The following is a 17,997-nucleotide window of genomic DNA, read 5'->3' on the forward strand; positions in this document are numbered from 1 at the left end:
CTGTGTCTGTGTTAATTGGTTTCCCTTTTCTTTGTTGAAGAGGGTCTGTGCAATCCTTCTGCCTAGTCCGCCATCTTGCCCCGCCTGTAGTCCATTTTATCTTGATATTCCCTTGACTTCCTCTCCATTTGGAAGTTCTAGAACTACACCATTTATCCTACTTTTTGCTTTTTAGTTGCCTTCATTTATTAATTGACATCCTGGTTCCCTATTTTCAGTCGTGTTAAGTTTACTTTTGATACTTACTGGGTTGGAGCCTGAGTGGCACAGTGGTTAAGCACTTGGCTGCTAACCAAAAGATCAGTGGTTTGAACCCACCAGCCACTGTAGGAAAAAGATATGGCACCCTGCTTCTGTAAAGATTATAGCCTTGGATATCCTGTAGGGAAGTTCTGTTCTGTTCTACAGGGTCACTATGAGTCAGAATCAACTCCATGGCAGCGGGTTTGGTTTGGTTTTATATATGGGTTGATTTCTGGGTGATGTTGTCATGTGCCTTAATGTCAGGTGGTTGTCTGCTGTTGTTGGTTCTCTGTCTGAAGGACTCCTCCCTTTAGCATTTTTTGTAAGATTAATCTAGTATTTACAGATTCCTTTAATTTCTATTTGTCTTTGTTGTTGTTGTTGTTGTTTGCCATCGAGTCGGCCCCGACTCATAGCGACCCCTCCTTGGGTTTCCGAGGCAGTATCACTACGGAAGTTGGATTGCCCAACCTTCCTCCCGAGTCTATTTGTCTAGAAATGTCTTAATTTTGCTGTTTGAGTGACAGGTTTGTTGGATATTTCCTTCTTGGGTGGCACAGTTTTTCTTTTGGAATTTTATGTCATCCCATTGTCTTCTTGCCTGTGTGGTCTCTGACAAGAAATCAGAGATTAATCTCATTAAACAGAGTTTAGTGTTATTGTTTCCCCTGTGTAGGTAATTTTTGTTTTCACAATATGCTTTCAGGATTTTTGGTCTTTGGTTTTAGAAAGCTTGATTATATGTCTTGGCAATTTTCTTTTGACGTCTTCTATGTGGGATTCGTTGAGTTTCTTGAATGCTTATCTTCTCATCTTTCATGATATCGGGGAAATTTTCTTCCAGCAAATATTTGACAGTTTTCTCAGTGCTTATTTCCCCCTCTCTTGAATTCTGATTACATGTTAAGTTGTTCCTCTTGATGGTGTCCCACGTAAGTCTTAGGCTTTCATAATTTTTTTCCCATTCTTTTTCCTGATTGTTCCTCTAACAGATTGTGGTTGTTTTTGTTGTTGTTATGTGCCGTCGAGTCAGCCCCAACTCATAGCAACCCCTCCTTGGGTTTCTGAGGCAGTATCACTACAGAAGTAGGATTGCCCAACCTTCCTTCTGAGGAGTGGCTGGTGGGTTTGAACCGCCAGCCTTTTGGTTAGCAGTCAAATGCCTTAGGCACTACGCTACCAGATTAGTGTTAAGGAATCTGTCTTTAGTTTCACTAGTTTTGTCTTTCATTGGTTCACTTCTACTCCTCTGCCCTTCCAATGCATTATCTATTTCTGAAATTTTAGTATTAATATGAATTTGTTTGCTGTTTTTAATAAAAACTGGTTTCTGATATTCCATTGTTTGTAAATTTGTTCTTGAAGAGTTTTGTTTTTGTTTCTCTTGATTTTATCTATGATTTCTTTGGTGTTGTCTTTATTTTCCTTGATAGCTTTCTTAATCTGCTGAAATCTTTTTTTAAATAAAAGTCGTATTTCTTATCAGTTAGTTCCAATACCATTTCCTCTGATTTTCTGGCCTTGTATCTGGGCCACATGCTTGAGCCATCTTGTCTTTTTCGTGTGATTTGAATTTGGTTCTGAGACATTGTGGCATTATTGTATTTATTTGATTATATATTGGTTTGCTCCACCCTTATTTTTTGTTTTGTTGTAATATATCTGGGCATTGGGTATACTGCTTGTCACTAGTTTGGCAGCACTGGGGTGCTCACCATCTGTCTCCCGGTGGATTTGGTACCAAGTGGGAGTGTGGGCACAAGTCTCTTGATTGCTGGATATGTAAAGCAGATGAGGTCAGGTGGGCAGGTGTTGGCTGCTGTCTGTCATAGCCCTAATGGTGCTGAACCTCATAGCTCTAATGATGCTGAACCAGGTCACCCAAGAGGTGGGGCGGCAAGTGTGGTGGGTATAGGTGGTAGAAGTGTTAACTCCCAACTAATGGCACAAAATTTTAAAAATGGGGAGGGAAGGTAAAGGGAAAAAAAGGTGGAAGAGAGAATAAGGGGGAAAAGGTGGCACAGCATCAGCACAGTGCAGTTGCAGATGTCTGAGGCAACAGGCTTGCAGTGTTCATCTGACGGAATGTGCCTCAGGCCACCAGGAGAGTGGAGGGAAGGGTAGAAGGCTATGTGGGGGAAAGTCAGCAAGGCAGAACACCAGGTGGGGGAGGGGCATTTGTGGGGCTTGACCAGCCACTCAAGTGAGGGGTGTGGGGGATGCAGTGCTTCTGGCCACCAGAAGGTTGTACAGGGTAAAGGGGATGATCACACCTTTCTGGTCACCTGTGTGGGTGCCATGCAGTCTTGGGTAAGCGGAGCTAGTTATCTGGCCTAATCAGACATTTCATTTTAGTATGAGAATAAAACAAGGTAGATTTCACTTTTTTTGGTAAATGAATTGCAAATATGTCTTTGGGCTTTCTGGTCAACTTGTTATTGACCGAAAATGTCTTACCTCTTAGGTGCTGTGACCTGTATATGGATGAATGAGCAGTGCAGCAGCATCATCACAGGAGGAGATGACAGACAAATTATGTTTTGGAAATTGCAGTATTAAGTGCCTTTTTCTCTCCTGGATTAATTAAATTTAATTTAATTATGTATTTTTAAACCAAACTTTTAAATGAATTGGTGAATGTGCAATGATAGCAATTAGAAGTTTTACCACATGGAAAATTTGTGGTTTTAAAACTTTCTAAATCATGACTTCATGAAAGTCATTTGTTGCCTTTTTCTAAGGCAGCAGACAAAGGTCAGTATTCCAGTGAAAACTTCAATCTGTAAGGCAAATGATCATCCTACCATTAGGATGGTGGTCAGAAGACTGTTTTGGCTGGAAGAGAGACTAAACTGAGCTGGGGAAACATATCACAAAGCACTGAGCAGTTTAGAATTTTCCAAGGAAACGTGTAGTACTGTCTGCTACTTCTTTCACTCTATCTTCCTAATGTACCGCAATTGTACCCATGGGTTTTTGGGTGTGTTTTCAAGGAGTGGTTACTTTTTATAATGTGCAGTACCCAGATTCTAAGAACCTGGGGAGGGATTAGCACTTCATGTAAGTTTTATTGTGTATAGGAATGGTTTGTATTTCATTATGGCTATTAAATGCTCATTTTTTCTATGATATTAAAATTATTTTTATGTAATGAAAGTAGTTTTCATTTTCTTACCTAAGTGATTTACTGCAAGGACTAGTGGCTTCTAAGTACCACAAGTATTATTCTGTCCTAGAAAACCACACTTAGTGATATCAACGTAGCACTTTTAGAAGCTACATTCTAGCAGAATAAATAACCAAACAGAATTGATTTCAAATGTTTATAAAGCAGTAGTTCCCTTTTATAGTCAACTTCTGAACTACGGTAATCATGTGATTTAAAAGTTTTCTATACTCTTTAGAAACACTGTAGGCTGCTAAGTATCTTGTGGGCGGTATAACATAAGGGAAAGAACTAGAAACACTCGCACCAAAGCAATAGTTTTCAAGTCAAATGTCATTAAGCTCTGTGTGTGTGTGTGTGTGTGTGTGTGTGTGTCTGTCGGTGTCCGTGCTGGGAAAGTCACTTGCTGCATGATACCCTTTCTGCTCAGCCTACACAGCCCTGGTGTGAACCAGCTCCAGTGCTCCTTTAGTTCTCATGCCTGTCAGTCTACACTTCATATCCAGAAGCTCTTTCCAGAAACGGGTACCATCAACACAGCAGAAAGGGCTTTCCGTAGTGTAGCTCAGTGCCAGCTACTTTGGCAGATGATTCTCTCTCTACAGTATGAAGATGAATTTCACATCCCTATTTATTTACCAAGTCATGCACAAGTTTGGTGAAAGTCACTGATGATAAGTTTCCCAGTGAAGCAGTAAGAGTCTGTAATTTTACTTTATTTATACATATTTCATTAAAATAGAGTAAGCAGAGAGGAGTCAGGAAATGCAACAAATTACCAAGAAGATATTCTAAGATAATTCAAAAGTAGCTCAGTTATATTATGCCAAAATTAGGTATTATACTACTTAATCTAAAAATGAAACAAAAGGAGTCAAAAGTTTGTAAGAATTTTTACATTAAATATATAGCAATCCATTTCTCAGAAAGTGGTACCAGTAGCTTTTAGAAAAGAAGGTTCCATTATGCAGTTTTACTAGAAAATCTCAAATACAACTAAATAGCTATGCAGTAGCTCGTAATAGTTCATAAGTACCATTAAACTGTTCTGGGTTAATGTACTTTTCAGCTTAATATGGAACTACATTTTGGATTTTAGAAAGGCAGCAATAATTATATTTTGGCTTTTATTCTAGATGCTTAACATGGTTAAGGCGACAGTTCAAACATAGTAAGTGAAGGTAGTTAACATTTAATAATAATCTTCACAATCTCTTGCAGTCTATAGATACCGTAATGCTTGTATGGAATGAAACCAGTGTTATTGAATTGGTGTTTTACACACACACCTATAAAAAAATCAAAGGCAATCCTTCTAAATGTAATACAGCAACACATTAAAAATGTAATTATACCATAGAAGTAAAGTAATATGGACAGCACTACTCCATATCTATGACTGACTGGTTCAAATACAAACCTAAGCCTGTATCAGTCATCTAAATCATAATGGCTTGTAGAAGCATCAAGTTTCCACTAGATAAACTAGTCTATGAAAGTCAGTACATCTTTTGAAAGTTTCACATCTGTAAAACCAGGATAAGGCTACAACTATCTTGATGTGTGAACAAGATACAGATCAGAGGGTAGGATTCCCAGCCATATGTAAGGGAGAAAGGTAGGTCCTCATGCAGCATATGCTCGTTGGCTCCTGGAAAGCTTTGTGTGCATAAAACAGAGTTGCTGGAGAAGTAAACTGGAGAAATACAGCTGTGTTTCCATTCTGACTTGACTTTTAAACCTCAGGAATGGTATGATCCATCAGGCTTTTCATAATGCTTGGTGCCATCCTGTAAGAGAATCATATTTACATATTAAGGTTTTTTATTTTTCCAAATGTTATGTTAGTTCAAGAAAACGTCAATTTAAATGCAGTGTCTATTAGCAGCAAGTGTGAGGGTGGTCTTTTTAATGAGCTCACATCTAAGTCTTGGGTAATCTAGTTGTTTGCAAATACCTGTGTGAAAAGCTAAACCAGACATATAGTCCTGTTCTTGTATGGTGGCTAGGAATGCTGGACAGGGTACAAATAAGCCCTTTTATATTAAAGCTGGTGATGATTTTAAGAGGAGGGGAGGGGAGGGGTAGGACAGGATAGAGGGAAAAAAAGGAAATCACACTAGGCTGTGATGAGTTTTGGGGGGAGACCCCTATTGATCTATTAATAGTTTATAGAAAGAGAACTCTAGAAAGACTAGTCCTGGTAATCGTTCTGTTTTAATTTAAGAGTAGTTAGCTTCATATTACCCACAAGTCAAAACACCTACTTGAAATTTCATTACAAGGCTATGCAAGACACATACTTTGAAATTGGGATTCCAAGCTAGTTTGGCAGGAACATCTATGACTGAATCCAGGATTTTAAAAGCTCTCAAAATAACCTTGCTGCCCCTTTTCTATTCTTCTCACTCAAGTTTCCAGTCCACAGTTCCTGAGGACAGATAATAACACTACACCCCTACCTACCTGCAGCCTCCTGAGATGCTTTGCAGAATATAAACTGTTCCTTCTTAACATCCCTATGACAAGAATTGTCTTACTACGAACTACCATGAGCATGGACATCAATTTTACTGAAAGCTGAAAGCATGACTTCTGCTTATGCACCACTTTTTCTATTAGGAAGTGTCAAAATTTAGGAAATGTCTGGTGAATTTTATTCCATACTTAGAAAGTTTTAAGAAGTCAACCTTACTCATTATCCATCCCTCTTATTCAAGTAATTTACTTTAAATTTCTAAATACAGCAGTGTTTTCTTTAGGTAAGAGTTAAAGGTCTGAGAATCAAACAAAAGCACAGTGCTAAAGAAAACAATACTGAAAATACCATGGACTGAGTTCCAGTAAGATGGTGGAATAGGCAGAAAGACTGCATAGACCCTCTTCAACAAACAAAAGGAACAAATTAACACAGACACAGAAGATAATCCTGGACCCCTGAGCCTTGAAAGGAAGGATACAGAAGTGGACTAAACTCCAACTAGCAGAAGAATATGCATGAAAACACCAAAAAAGGAGACATACGGAGCTGCAGTCTGACAGCCATCCTGACGGCACAGACAGCTTGGATATTGCCAAGTGGTATTAGGACCTAAGAACCTAAAAATCAGCCCTGCTAGCCAGGGACTGCACAGAAGACTGCTCTGGTGGCTGGGGAATAAAAGGGGAAGCAGCACAGAGGAAGGGAGGCTGAGCTGTGGATTTTTGCCTATCTGGAGGGTGCAGCCATTTTGAATGTTTACAAATCATTTGACCATTTTGGATATTTAAAGTGACAGCATTCTCCCAGATTGAAGGAACTTAAGAACAGGCTCCACTTGCCAGGAACCCCAAGAATATTCCGGACCCATATGACTGGAAAGGTGCAACATTCCCCTTGTTACTCTTACACCTCACATCCTCGTTGAATGGAGGTGCGGCCATCCCTCACTCCCACCCACCTTCTGGACCGGAAAGAATTACATCCCAGTCTGTGTGCTTGGAGGAAGCCTGGATGTCCTGCCCTTTTTTTTTTTTTTTCCTTTTTTGTTCTTCTGTTTGTTTTTGTCTGTTTTAGAACTACTATTATTATTATTACTTTTGTCCCTTTTACTATTATTCTTTATTATTCCCCTCCCAGGTTCTAGTTTTCAACATTTTTTTCTTTTCCCTGTTCCTGATTTCAATTTTTTTTTCTTTCTCGTGGTTAACCCCATTCCTTGTTTTTCTTGTTGGGTTTTTCCCATCTGTTTCTTCATTATTCTCCTTCTCAACCTTTTTCTTTCTCTTATTGCCCTCTCCCTGAGATAGTGCTTTTTTTTTTTTTTTTTTCCCCCCCTTTTTTTGGTTATTGTTCCTGTTACACAGTGTGTGTTTTGTCCATTTGCTTTTATTTTTTTGATGATTATTCAGTTGTTATTTTTGTCTGAGTGGAAGACAGCTACAGTCCCCATACACCACAACTACACCCACATCTCCTGCAGCTTCACTTACTGAGTGAGAGCCAGCTCCTTTCTCCACCAACAGGCCAATGATAAACCACCACCAAGAAAAGCCTGATTCACCCTTGGCTGCTCTTCACAAACAGTTAACAGAGATCTAAATACAATGTCACGATGTCTTGGAGACAACAGACCATCACAGTCCACACAAAGAAGATAAAGTGGTAGAAACAAGGGAGCAGAATACAGACCAAGAACACATCCTTGAGGAAGAAGCAGCACTGGGACTCTCTGATAAGGAATTCAAAAGAATTATATTTAGGTATCTTCAAAGGATTGAGAGACCGACCAAGGAAAACACAGAAAAAACCCTAGAAGAATTTTGGAAGAAAATACAAGAACAAAATGACAAAATAAATGAAAAATTAGAAATGACTCTAAATCTACAGATAGAAATCCAGAAGATTAATACTAAATTGTCAGAAATACATAACAAATTGAAAGGGCAAAGGAGTAGAATTGATGCAATGGAAGACAGAATTAATGAGATTGAAGACAAACACCTGATTACTTCTTTGGAAAGGGATCAATCAGAAAAAAGATCAAAACAAAATGAAGAAAGCCTAAGGTTCACGTGGAATACCATCAAAAGGAATAACCTACGTGTCACTGGAATTCCAGAGCAGGAAGAGAAAAAGAAAACCACTGAGAAAATTGTCCAAGATTTGTTGGGGGAGAACTTCCCTGATATCAAAATAACATGATTCATAAACATAATGGCTCAACACAGAAAATAATATGGAACAAATAAACCAGGGACACCATGAAAAAACACAAAACAAAATGACAGCAACCAATTCATACTTGTTGATAATTAAACTGAATGTTAATGGATTAAACGTACCACTCAAGAGACAGAGAGTTGAGATTGGATAAGAAAACTAAACCCATCAATATGCTGTCTACAAGAGATACACCTTAGAGACAAAGACAAAAAGAGACTAAAAATCACAGGTTGGAAAAAGATACATGAAGGAAAAGGCAACAGTAAAAGAGCAGGAGTGGCAATATTAATTTCTGATCAAATTGACTTTAAGACAAAAACCACCATACGAGACAAGGAAGGACATTATGTAATGATTTAAGGATCAAGTCAACAAGAAGATATATCCATAATAAATATCTATGGACCCAATGAAAGAGCCTCAAAATACATAAATCAAACTTTTTTTAAAAGAGTTGAAAACTCAAATAGATGACTCCACAATCAATGGGAGACTTTAATACACCACTTTCAGTGAAAGATAGAACTGGAAATAAAAAGTCAACAAAGATGCAGAAGAGCTGAACAATACAATCCACCAAGTTGATCTTACAGTCATCTACAGAGTACTTCACCCAACAACAGCACAATATACTTTCTTTTCCAGTATACATGGAACATTTTCCATGATAGACCATATGTTAGGCCATAAAGCAAGCCTTAATTAATAAATTTAAAAACACTGAAATACTGCAAAGCATCTTCTCAGAACACAGTGCTATCAAATTAGAAATCAACATAGGAAGATCAACGGAAAAAGAGTAAACACATGGAAAGTGAACATCCTCCTTGAGAAAGACTGGATAAGAGAGGAAATAGAAATAGAAATTGAAAAATTCCTTGAATAAAATGAGAATGAAAATACAACATACCAAAATCTCTGGGACACAGCAAAAGCAGTGATCAGAGGCCAATTTATAGCAGTAAATGCACAAATCAAAAAAGAAGAGCCAAAATCAACACGTTAAACCAACATCTCCAACAATTAGAAAAAGAAAAGGCAATAGTCACCAGAAGAAAGGAAATAATGAAACAAAATAGAAGGGCAACAGAAAACATCAACAAGACCAGAAGTTGGTTTTTTGAAAACATTAATAAATTTGACAAACCACTGGCAAATTTAACAAAGGAAAAGAGGAAGAGAATACAAATAACACAAGTAAGAAATGAATCACAATATTCATTTGTGGTGACATAACAACAGAACCAACTGAAATAAAAAGGATAGTATCAGGATACTATGAAGAACTATACTCCAACAAATTTGAAGAAATGGACAGATTTCTAGAAACACACCACTTACCTAAACTAACACAGACTGATGTGGAAAAGTTGAACAGATCTGTAACAAAAGAAGAAATTGAACAGATAAAAAAATTTACCAACTAAAAAGTCCTAGCCCCAGCAGTTTCACCAGAGAATTCTACCAAACATTCAAAGAAGAACTGACACCATTCCTACTCAAACTATTCCAAAACAGAAAAGGATGGAATCTTCCCTAAATCATTTTATGAAGCAAGCATAACCTTGATAGCAAAACCAGACAAAGACATCACTCAAATGGAAAACTACAGACCAATATCTCTCATGAATATAAATGCAAAAATCTTCAATAAAATCCTAGCCAATAGACTGCAACAAGAAAATCATTCATTATGACCATGTGGGGTTCATATCAGGTATGCAAGGATGGTTCAACATTAGAAAAACAATCAACATCTTCCACCCCATAAGAAAAAAAAAAAAAAAAGAGAGAACCACATGATCATATCAATTGATGCAGAAAAAAATCCAACACCCATTCCTGATGAAAACTCTCAGCAAAATAGGAATAGAAGGGACATTCCTCAACATAATAGAAGGCATCTATGAAAAACCAACAGCCAGCATTCTCAATGGAGAGAGACTGAAACCATTCCCCTTGCAAACAGGAACCAGATAAGGATGCCCTCTTTCACCACTTCTATTCAACATTGTATTGGATGTCCCAGCCAGAGCAATAAGGCAAGAAAGGGAAATCAACAGCATCCAAATTGGTAAGGAAGAAGTCAAACTATCCCTATTTGCTGATGATATGATCCTATACCTAGAAAACCCAAGAGACTCAGTCAAAAATCGACTGGAACTAATTGAGAGATTTAGCATTGTGGCAGGATACAAGATCAACATCCAAAAATCAGTTGTATTCCTCTACACAAGCAAAGAGATTGCTGAAAAAGAAATAAGGAAATCAATACCGTTCTCAATAGCTACCAAAGAAATAAAATACTTGGGAATAAATTTTACCAGGGACACAAAAGACCTGTACAAAGAAAACTATAAAAAGCTACTTCAAGAAACCATAAGAGATCTACATAAATGGAAGAAAATACCATGGAATGCCAGAAGAACAAATAACTGTCCTGGAAGAAGTGCAGCCTGAATGCTCCTTGGAAACAAGAATGGTTAGACTTTGTCTCACCCACTTTGGTCATGTTGTCAGAGGGAGCATTCCCTGGAGAAGGACATCATGCTTTGTAAAGTGGAGGGTGAGCAAAAAAGAGGAAGACCCTCAACAAGATGGACTGACAAAGTGACTGCAATGATGGGCTGAAGTATAGCAAGGATTATGAGGATGGCGCATGACTGGGCAGTGTTCTGTTATGTCGTTCATGGGGTCACTATGAGTCAGAGCAAACTTGACAGCATCCAACAACGACACTGCTAAAGTCACAAAGCCATAAATAGCAAGTTAAATTGCTTACTTACCTTTTAATAATATGTTCAAAGATGAAAGCAGGCATGATTGTAATAGTAACTACAGTCCCAGATGTAGACAGTATGTCTGCAATTTGAGAGTCCTATCAAAAACAAAATCAATTTCACGAGGCTTTACTTAATAGAAAACAATGATATTCATAAAGAAACAGACATTCATGTCTTTTTTGTTTTGATAAAAATCAAAATCCTGAATGTTATTACTTCTAATTTTTGTCTACTTTTTTCACCAAGTTTAATTCTATTGATTAAATCAATTGATTTCATACCTGGAAATCTAATTGCTAAGTAAACTGACTGCTAAGTTAACTTGTATTCTAAACCAAAGTTTATGAAATGACGGGATTTTAATTAATTTAAAATTTTAAGTCTGAAGAGAGCCCTAATTAGAAACTTGGGGGGTGGGAAAAAATTATAAAAAGAAATTACTGATATGTAACCTCAAACTAGGACTTATTTTCTATTCCTGAATGGATAAAAAGCAACCAGCTAGTCATTTAGAGTGTCATCAAAATCTTCTCTGCCCCAAGTTGTGGGACTTCAAAGATTTAGTCCAGTCCTCTTGTTACATGAACAATAATTCCAGTGATTCGCTGAAAACACAGCTAGCAAGGGGCAGAGCCAGACCCCACATCTCCCATTTCCCCAATGAGTCTCTTTACTGAAACTGGAGCTTTATTGGAGGTCAGCATGAGAACACCACCACTCAAACAGTCAAAAGAAAAGGCATTTGCTGAAATAAAGCTGGTGTAACAAGGCACACATGTTCTGTTCATTACCTTCAATCCAATGACATTCTGTCCATTAACTTCACAGATGTTATGGTCAGTGAGAAGACCATTTCTGGCTGCAGAACTATCTTTCACTATGGATGTTATTTTTCCATTTTTAAAGATAAAACCAACATGTCCAGTACTATCCTTATGCATAGTAATAGTCCGTTCAAAAGGCCTATAAACACAATGGGGATTGATTTAAAAAAACTTAATTCCAAAGTAAACATTTTAATGGATTTCATATACCATACATTCTGCCGTATTACATACTTGGTTACAAACTGTTTGTAATAAGAGCAACTTATTATAGCGCTGATCTTGTACATTCATAGTCTCTCTCTATGTAAAGGATTATTTTTAAAAAAACCTTTTCATTACGGTTTAACTGACTTACTAATCAAAATTCATTCTTAGGGTATCAAAGACAACATAATTTCTCCAGGCAATGTGTCAGTCTATTTTCTCCTAGAATTCATGGGATTTAGCATTAAGAATGAGGCTTTCACTAAAATTAAAAATCAATTCTTTTTTATTAACTTTTATTTTGGTCTTATATATTGATTTTGATATATTTTATAGTTTTTCTTTTTTTGCTGTATTTTAAACAAGAAATGCATGTTGTCATTGTTAGGTGCTGTTGAGTCATCTCTGACTCATAGCAACCTCATATACAGCAGAACAAAATACTGCCTTGCTTCTGTGCCAGCCCCATGATTGTTGCTATACCTGAGCCCATTGCTGCAGCCACTGTGTCAATCCATCTCATTAGGGCCTTCCCCGTTTTGGTTGTCCCTCCACTTTGCCAAGCATGATATCCTTCTCCAGGGAATGGTCCCTTTTAACAGCATGACCAAAGTAGGTGAGACAAAGTTTGGCCACTCTCGCTTCCAAGGAGCATTCCGGCTACACTTCTTCCAGGACAGATTTGTTACTTCTTTTATCAGTCCATAGTACTTTCAGCATACTTTGCCAACAGGACAACTCAAAAGCATCGACTCTTCTTCGGTCTCCCTTTTTCATTGTCCAGCTTTCACATGCATATGAGGCGATTGAATACCATGGCTTGTGTCAAGCGCACCTGAGTCTTCAAGGAAACATCTTTGCTCTTCAGCACTTGAAAGAGGTCCCTTGCAGCAGGTTTGCCCAGTGCAAGTCTGGTATCTTGACTGCAGCTTCCATTGGTGTTGATTGTAAAGTAATATGAAGTCTCTGACAACTTCAATCTTTTCTCCGTTTATCATGATGATGCTTATGGGTCCCATTGTGAGGGTTTTTGTTTTCTTTATATTGAGGTGTAATCCATACTGCAGACTGCAGTCTTCAATCTTCATTAGTGTCTCAAGTCATCCTCACTTCAGCAAAGTTGTGTCCTTTGCATAACGTGCGCTGTTAATGAGTCTTTCTCCAATCCTGATGCCACATTCTTCTTCATATAGTCCAGCTTCTCAGGTTATTTTTTCAGCATACAGATTGAATAAGTATGGTGAAAGAATACAACCCTGATGCACTCCCTTCTTCATTTTAAACCATGCAGTGTTCCTTTGTTCTGTTCAAACAACAGCCTCCTGGTCTATGTACAAGTTCCTCACGAGCACAATTAAGTGTTCTGGAATTCCCATTCTTCTCAACGTTATCCATAATTTGTTATGATCCAGAAAATCGGATGTTTTTTCATAGTCAATAAAACACAAGTAAACATCTTTCTGGTCTTTGCTTTAGCCAAGATCCATCTAACATCAGCAATGATATCCTTATTCCATGTCCTCTTTTGAATCCAGCTTGCATTTGGAAGTTCTCTGTCAATATACTCCTGCAACTGTTTTTAAATTATCTTCAGTAAGATTTTACTTGTGTGCAATATTAATGATATTTGACAATTTCCACATTCTGTGAGATCACTTTTCTTTGGAATGGGTACAAATATGGATCTCTTCCCAGTCATTTGGTCAGGCAGTTGTCTTCCAAATCTCTTGGCATAGATGAGTGTGTGTCTCTAGTGTGGCATCCGTTTGCTGAAACATCTCAGCAGGTATCCCGTCGATTCCCAGAGCCTTGTTTCTCACCACTTCCCTCAGTGCAACTTCAACTTCTTCCTTCAATACCATTGGTTCTTGATCATATGCCACCTCCTGAAATGGATGAACATGAACCAATTCTTTTTGGCACAGTGACTCTGTGTATTCCTTCCATCTTCTTTTGATGATTCCTGCATCATTTAATATTTTGCCCATAGAATCTTTCAACATTGCAACTTGAGGCTTAAATTTCCTCTTCAGTTCTTTAGCGTGTTCTTCCCTTTTGGCTTTCCAACTCCATGTCTTTGCACATTTCATTATAGTAACTGACTTCATCTTCTCGAGCTGCTCTTTGAAATCTTCTGTTTAGCTCTTTTATTTTGTCATTTCTTCCATTTGCTTTAGCTACTCTCCATTCAAGGGCAAGTTTCAGAGTCTCTTCTGACATCCATTTTGGTCTTTTCTTCCTTTCCTGTCTTTTTAATGACCATTTGCTTTCTTCATGTATGATGTTCTTGATGTCATCCCACAATTCCTCTGGTTTTCGGTCACTGGTGTTCAATGCATCAAACCTATTTTTTAAATGGTGTCTAAATTCAGGAGGGATATAATCAAGGTCATATTTTGGCTCTCATGGGCTTCTTTTAATTGTCTTCAAGTTGAACTTGCAAATGAGCAGCTGATGGTCTGTTTCACAATCAGCTCCTGGCCTTGATCTGGCTGAAGATACTGAGTTTCTCCATAGCCTCTTGCCACAGATGTAATCAATCTGATTCCTGTGTACTCCATCTGGAAAATCCACATGTATAACCGCTATTTCTGTTGTTGATAAAAGGTATTTGCACTAAGTAAGTCTTTGGTCTTACAAAATTCTATCACGCAATCTCCAGCATTATTTTCATCTCCAAGGCCAAATCTTCCAACTATTTTGTTTCCAACTTTTGCATTCCAGTCACCAGTGATAATTAACACATCTTGATTGCATGTTCAGTCAATTTCAGACTGCGGAAGTTGGTAAAAATCTTCAATTTCCTCATCTTTGGCTTTGGTAGTTGGGTGTGTAAATTTGAATAGTAGTAGCATTAACTGGCTTTCCTGGTAGGCGTATCCTATCACTGAGAATGCTGTACTTCAGTATAAATCTTGAAACATTCTTTGTGACAATGAATGCCACACCATTCCTCTTCAATATGTCATTTCCAGCATGGTAGATCATATGACCAAAATCGGTCCATTTCAGCTCACTAGGATATCAATCTTTATGCATTCCATTTCATTTTTGACAACTTCCAATTATCCTACATTTTTACTTCGTACATTACACCCTCTGATTATCAATGGATGTTTGCAGCTGTTTATTCATATTGAGCCAAGCCACTTCAGCCAAATGGAGGCCTCGAAAGCTCTACTTTATCCATATCATTAAGGTAGGCTCTACTCTGATTGAGGCAGCTCTTTCCCAGTCATATTTTGAGTGTCTTCCAACCTGAGGGGCTCATCTTCTGGCACTGTACTGGACAACCTTTCAGGGCTTTTCATAAAAATTTCCAGCAATATATCACACAGTGTTTCACTACTATTCACAAGGTTTTCACTGGCCAATTCTTTGAGAAGTAGATGGCCTCCTTCCTTCCTCTGAGTCTGTCTCAGTTGACAAGCTCCACTGAAACCAGAACGGAAAAATTACAAGTAGAAGTCCTGATGGAAACTTAACCTCCTTTGTAGAGAACACGGACAGTGTTGTGCTGCACAGCAACCAAATCTCTTACTGGCTGGATTCTGATCAGAGTTGGAAACTGCAGTGTCCCAGCTGATGTGGATACGTGTGTCACCCTCCACATTACTGCCAATAATCCTATCTCACACATCAGGCTCCTGGAGGGGCTCACTACACCTCTTCCAAGTCTCCCATTTCAGAACTTTGACTCCTAATTTTTCCCGTTCTGGTTACCATTCCAGATCACCCAAATTTAAAGAATTCGAGTCTGTTCTGGTTTTCCTTTGTTGGCCGTAACAGAATCAATTCAAACCATCTTGAAACTCTAAGTAAAAATGACATTTATATACAAAACATTCACCACTTATTAGAAATTTGGATGGTATAGCATATTATCAAGGATGAATTAAAATGAAGTTTAATTTAGAAGAAATAGACACCCAAAAGCTAATTGTAACAATGTGATATATGTTCACCTTTAACACTTGGGGGACTGAAGCAAGAGAATACATTAAAGCCCTACATCATGTGCTAGATGTTTAAAAGTTATAAACACTAAGTGGTAAATAAAATGTTCTACTTTCCTTTGACAACTAGAGCAACCACCCAAAGACCACACTGGGTTTTATGGAACTCTTGGATTGCTTGGAGTTCTGTGCAAATTCTGACCCACACCTGCATGTGAACAACCTACCAGATGGCTAAGCAATACATAGGAAAGTGAGGTCAGACACCATACTGCTTGGTTACTTTGCTATCATACATTTTCTGTTTTCTAGAGACAGATTAAAACAAAAATACCTGCTTAAAGGACACATTCCTATAAACTCTGATAATTGTGAATACAGTAGCAGAATGCTATTTTTTAAAAAATCAAACTATTTGAGAAAAATCTGCACCACACCAGTGCAAGAATATAAAGCTAATCAGTAACATTTGATGATTTTGGAAAACTACTCTTACATTTCTATTGGAATTTTTTAGTAACACCTTACCTATCCCGAATAGTCATGGTGATCTTCTCTCCAAATGCCTGTTTGAGCACTTTGTGTGCTTTGTCTGAGCTCCAGCCAGCACAGTTTTCACCATTGATCTGCAGTACCTGATCCCCAAATCTCAGACCAACCAAAGATGATGGAGAATTAGCCTGGACTAGCTGAACAAATACACCCTAGATAATAAGAAAATAATTTTAGTCATTTACTACTATCATGATATAGTTGAAAAAATGCTAGAAAATTAGGAACCAACTGTTAGTAATCTAAGTTTGAAAGTTAAAAAAAAGTACATGAGTACAATATGTCAAGTTACCCCCTAAAAAGTTGAAAAGGGACATAACCGTAAGAAATAACATGAAATATGAGATCTTGGTGGTAATTTCTATCTCAAATCAGGAAGTACCTGACTAAGCCTGAGCCACCTTTCATCCTGAAATAAACAGTATGAAAACAAAGGACAGCTACAGTTGACAAGCTTCTGTGAGTCAGAATAGCAAAGGAGTATTAACAAATGATCATTATCCAGAGGGAAAGAGTCAAGTGTTAGAAATTCGGTGATTTCTTTTATAGCTTAATAATAAAAGCTTAAAGCTCTACGTTTAGAGCTAAAGGGTGTCCTTTGCTCATGTGCCAAATTCATGCATGATCAAACAAGATCACGGTTAGAATTTTTCACTGGCCTTTGATAACCATTTAGTTTTTTTAAACGATGAGTAAAAAAATTTTTATCAAGTATTACTTTACCATCCATTAGTTCACACTTAGATCTACAATTTGATCTTGAATGTTAATGTTTCAACTTTTCTGAATACTTGATATAGTGCAGGAAAAAGAATTACAGAGTTTCACATTTTCCATATAAATATTTTATAAGAAGTTTGAAAGTAGAGAAATATTTTAAAGGTTTGGTTTAAAAGAAGTTTCTTTATTACAAACTTTGTGACTAAAAATAAAATAAGCAAGCATTAAAATTAGGGTTATTTAACAGCCTAAAAAGGTGGGATGCTCAACACCACTCCAATGCTTATGAAGAATTTGCCACGAAATACAAAAAACACAGATTTTTTAAAATTATATTAACTCTGAATCTCAAATATTAAACAAAAAATATAAACTGACTAGTACAAAAGAGTGAAGATGGTAAAACATAAAAGCATCTACAAGGGCTAGACTCTAAAACTCTAAACAGGGATTTCATCCATGTTTCTGAAGTAGATTAACCTGCTGCAAATACAACTATAATGGAACAAGAAGGCCCATGAAAGGTATCCTTTAGGACACGGGAAGAAGCAGAGAAAGGAGCACCCCTAGCAGATGGGCAGCTATATATTCCTATTCACTCGAGAGGAAAAGAAAGTGCAGCTAAGTCAAAGCTTCCCAGCCACAAGGTCTTGAATAAATTATGCAAAGACTGAGAATAGGGCTCTTCCTGCCAGATCAGTAATAATTGTCACTTTCTCTGTGTGGTAGCATAGTGGCTAAAGCACTTGACTGCTAACCAGAAGGCTGGCAGATCAAACCCACCAGCCACTCCTCGGAAGGAAGGTTGGGCAATCCTACTTCCGTAGTGATACTGCCTCGG

General features: G+C 37.7%; 2 protein-coding genes across 2 annotated transcripts in view; one reads left to right on the forward strand and one right to left on the reverse strand.

The window, feature by feature from the left end:
- NSMAF (neutral sphingomyelinase activation associated factor) overlaps positions 1-2,802 on the forward strand; it is an 88,874-nt gene extending 86,072 nt beyond the window's left edge. The window contains exon 31 of the mRNA XM_042780761.1: positions 2,708-2,802. Within this exon, the coding sequence (XP_042636695.1) occupies positions 2,708-2,802 (95 nt within the window). The remainder of the gene's footprint in view (positions 1-2,707) is intronic.
- A 2,342-nt stretch (positions 2,803-5,144) lies between these two features.
- Positions 5,145-17,997, reverse strand: part of LOC103195851 (syndecan binding protein) — a 34,486-nt gene continuing 21,633 nt past the window's right edge. The window contains exons 5-8 of the mRNA XM_007939484.2: positions 16,413-16,588; positions 11,689-11,860; positions 10,901-10,992; positions 5,145-5,199 (exon numbers count right to left, since the gene is read on the reverse strand). Coding sequence (XP_007937675.1) covers positions 5,145-5,199; positions 10,901-10,992; positions 11,689-11,860; positions 16,413-16,588 — 495 coding nt within the window. The remainder of the gene's footprint in view (positions 5,200-10,900; positions 10,993-11,688; positions 11,861-16,412; positions 16,589-17,997) is intronic.

This window comes from Orycteropus afer, unplaced genomic scaffold, assembly GCF_000298275.1.
Source record: "Orycteropus afer afer isolate SDZICR_OR568_19922 unplaced genomic scaffold, OryAfe1.0 scaffold00060, whole genome shotgun sequence".
Classification (NCBI taxonomy): domain Eukaryota; kingdom Metazoa; phylum Chordata; class Mammalia; order Tubulidentata; family Orycteropodidae; genus Orycteropus; species Orycteropus afer.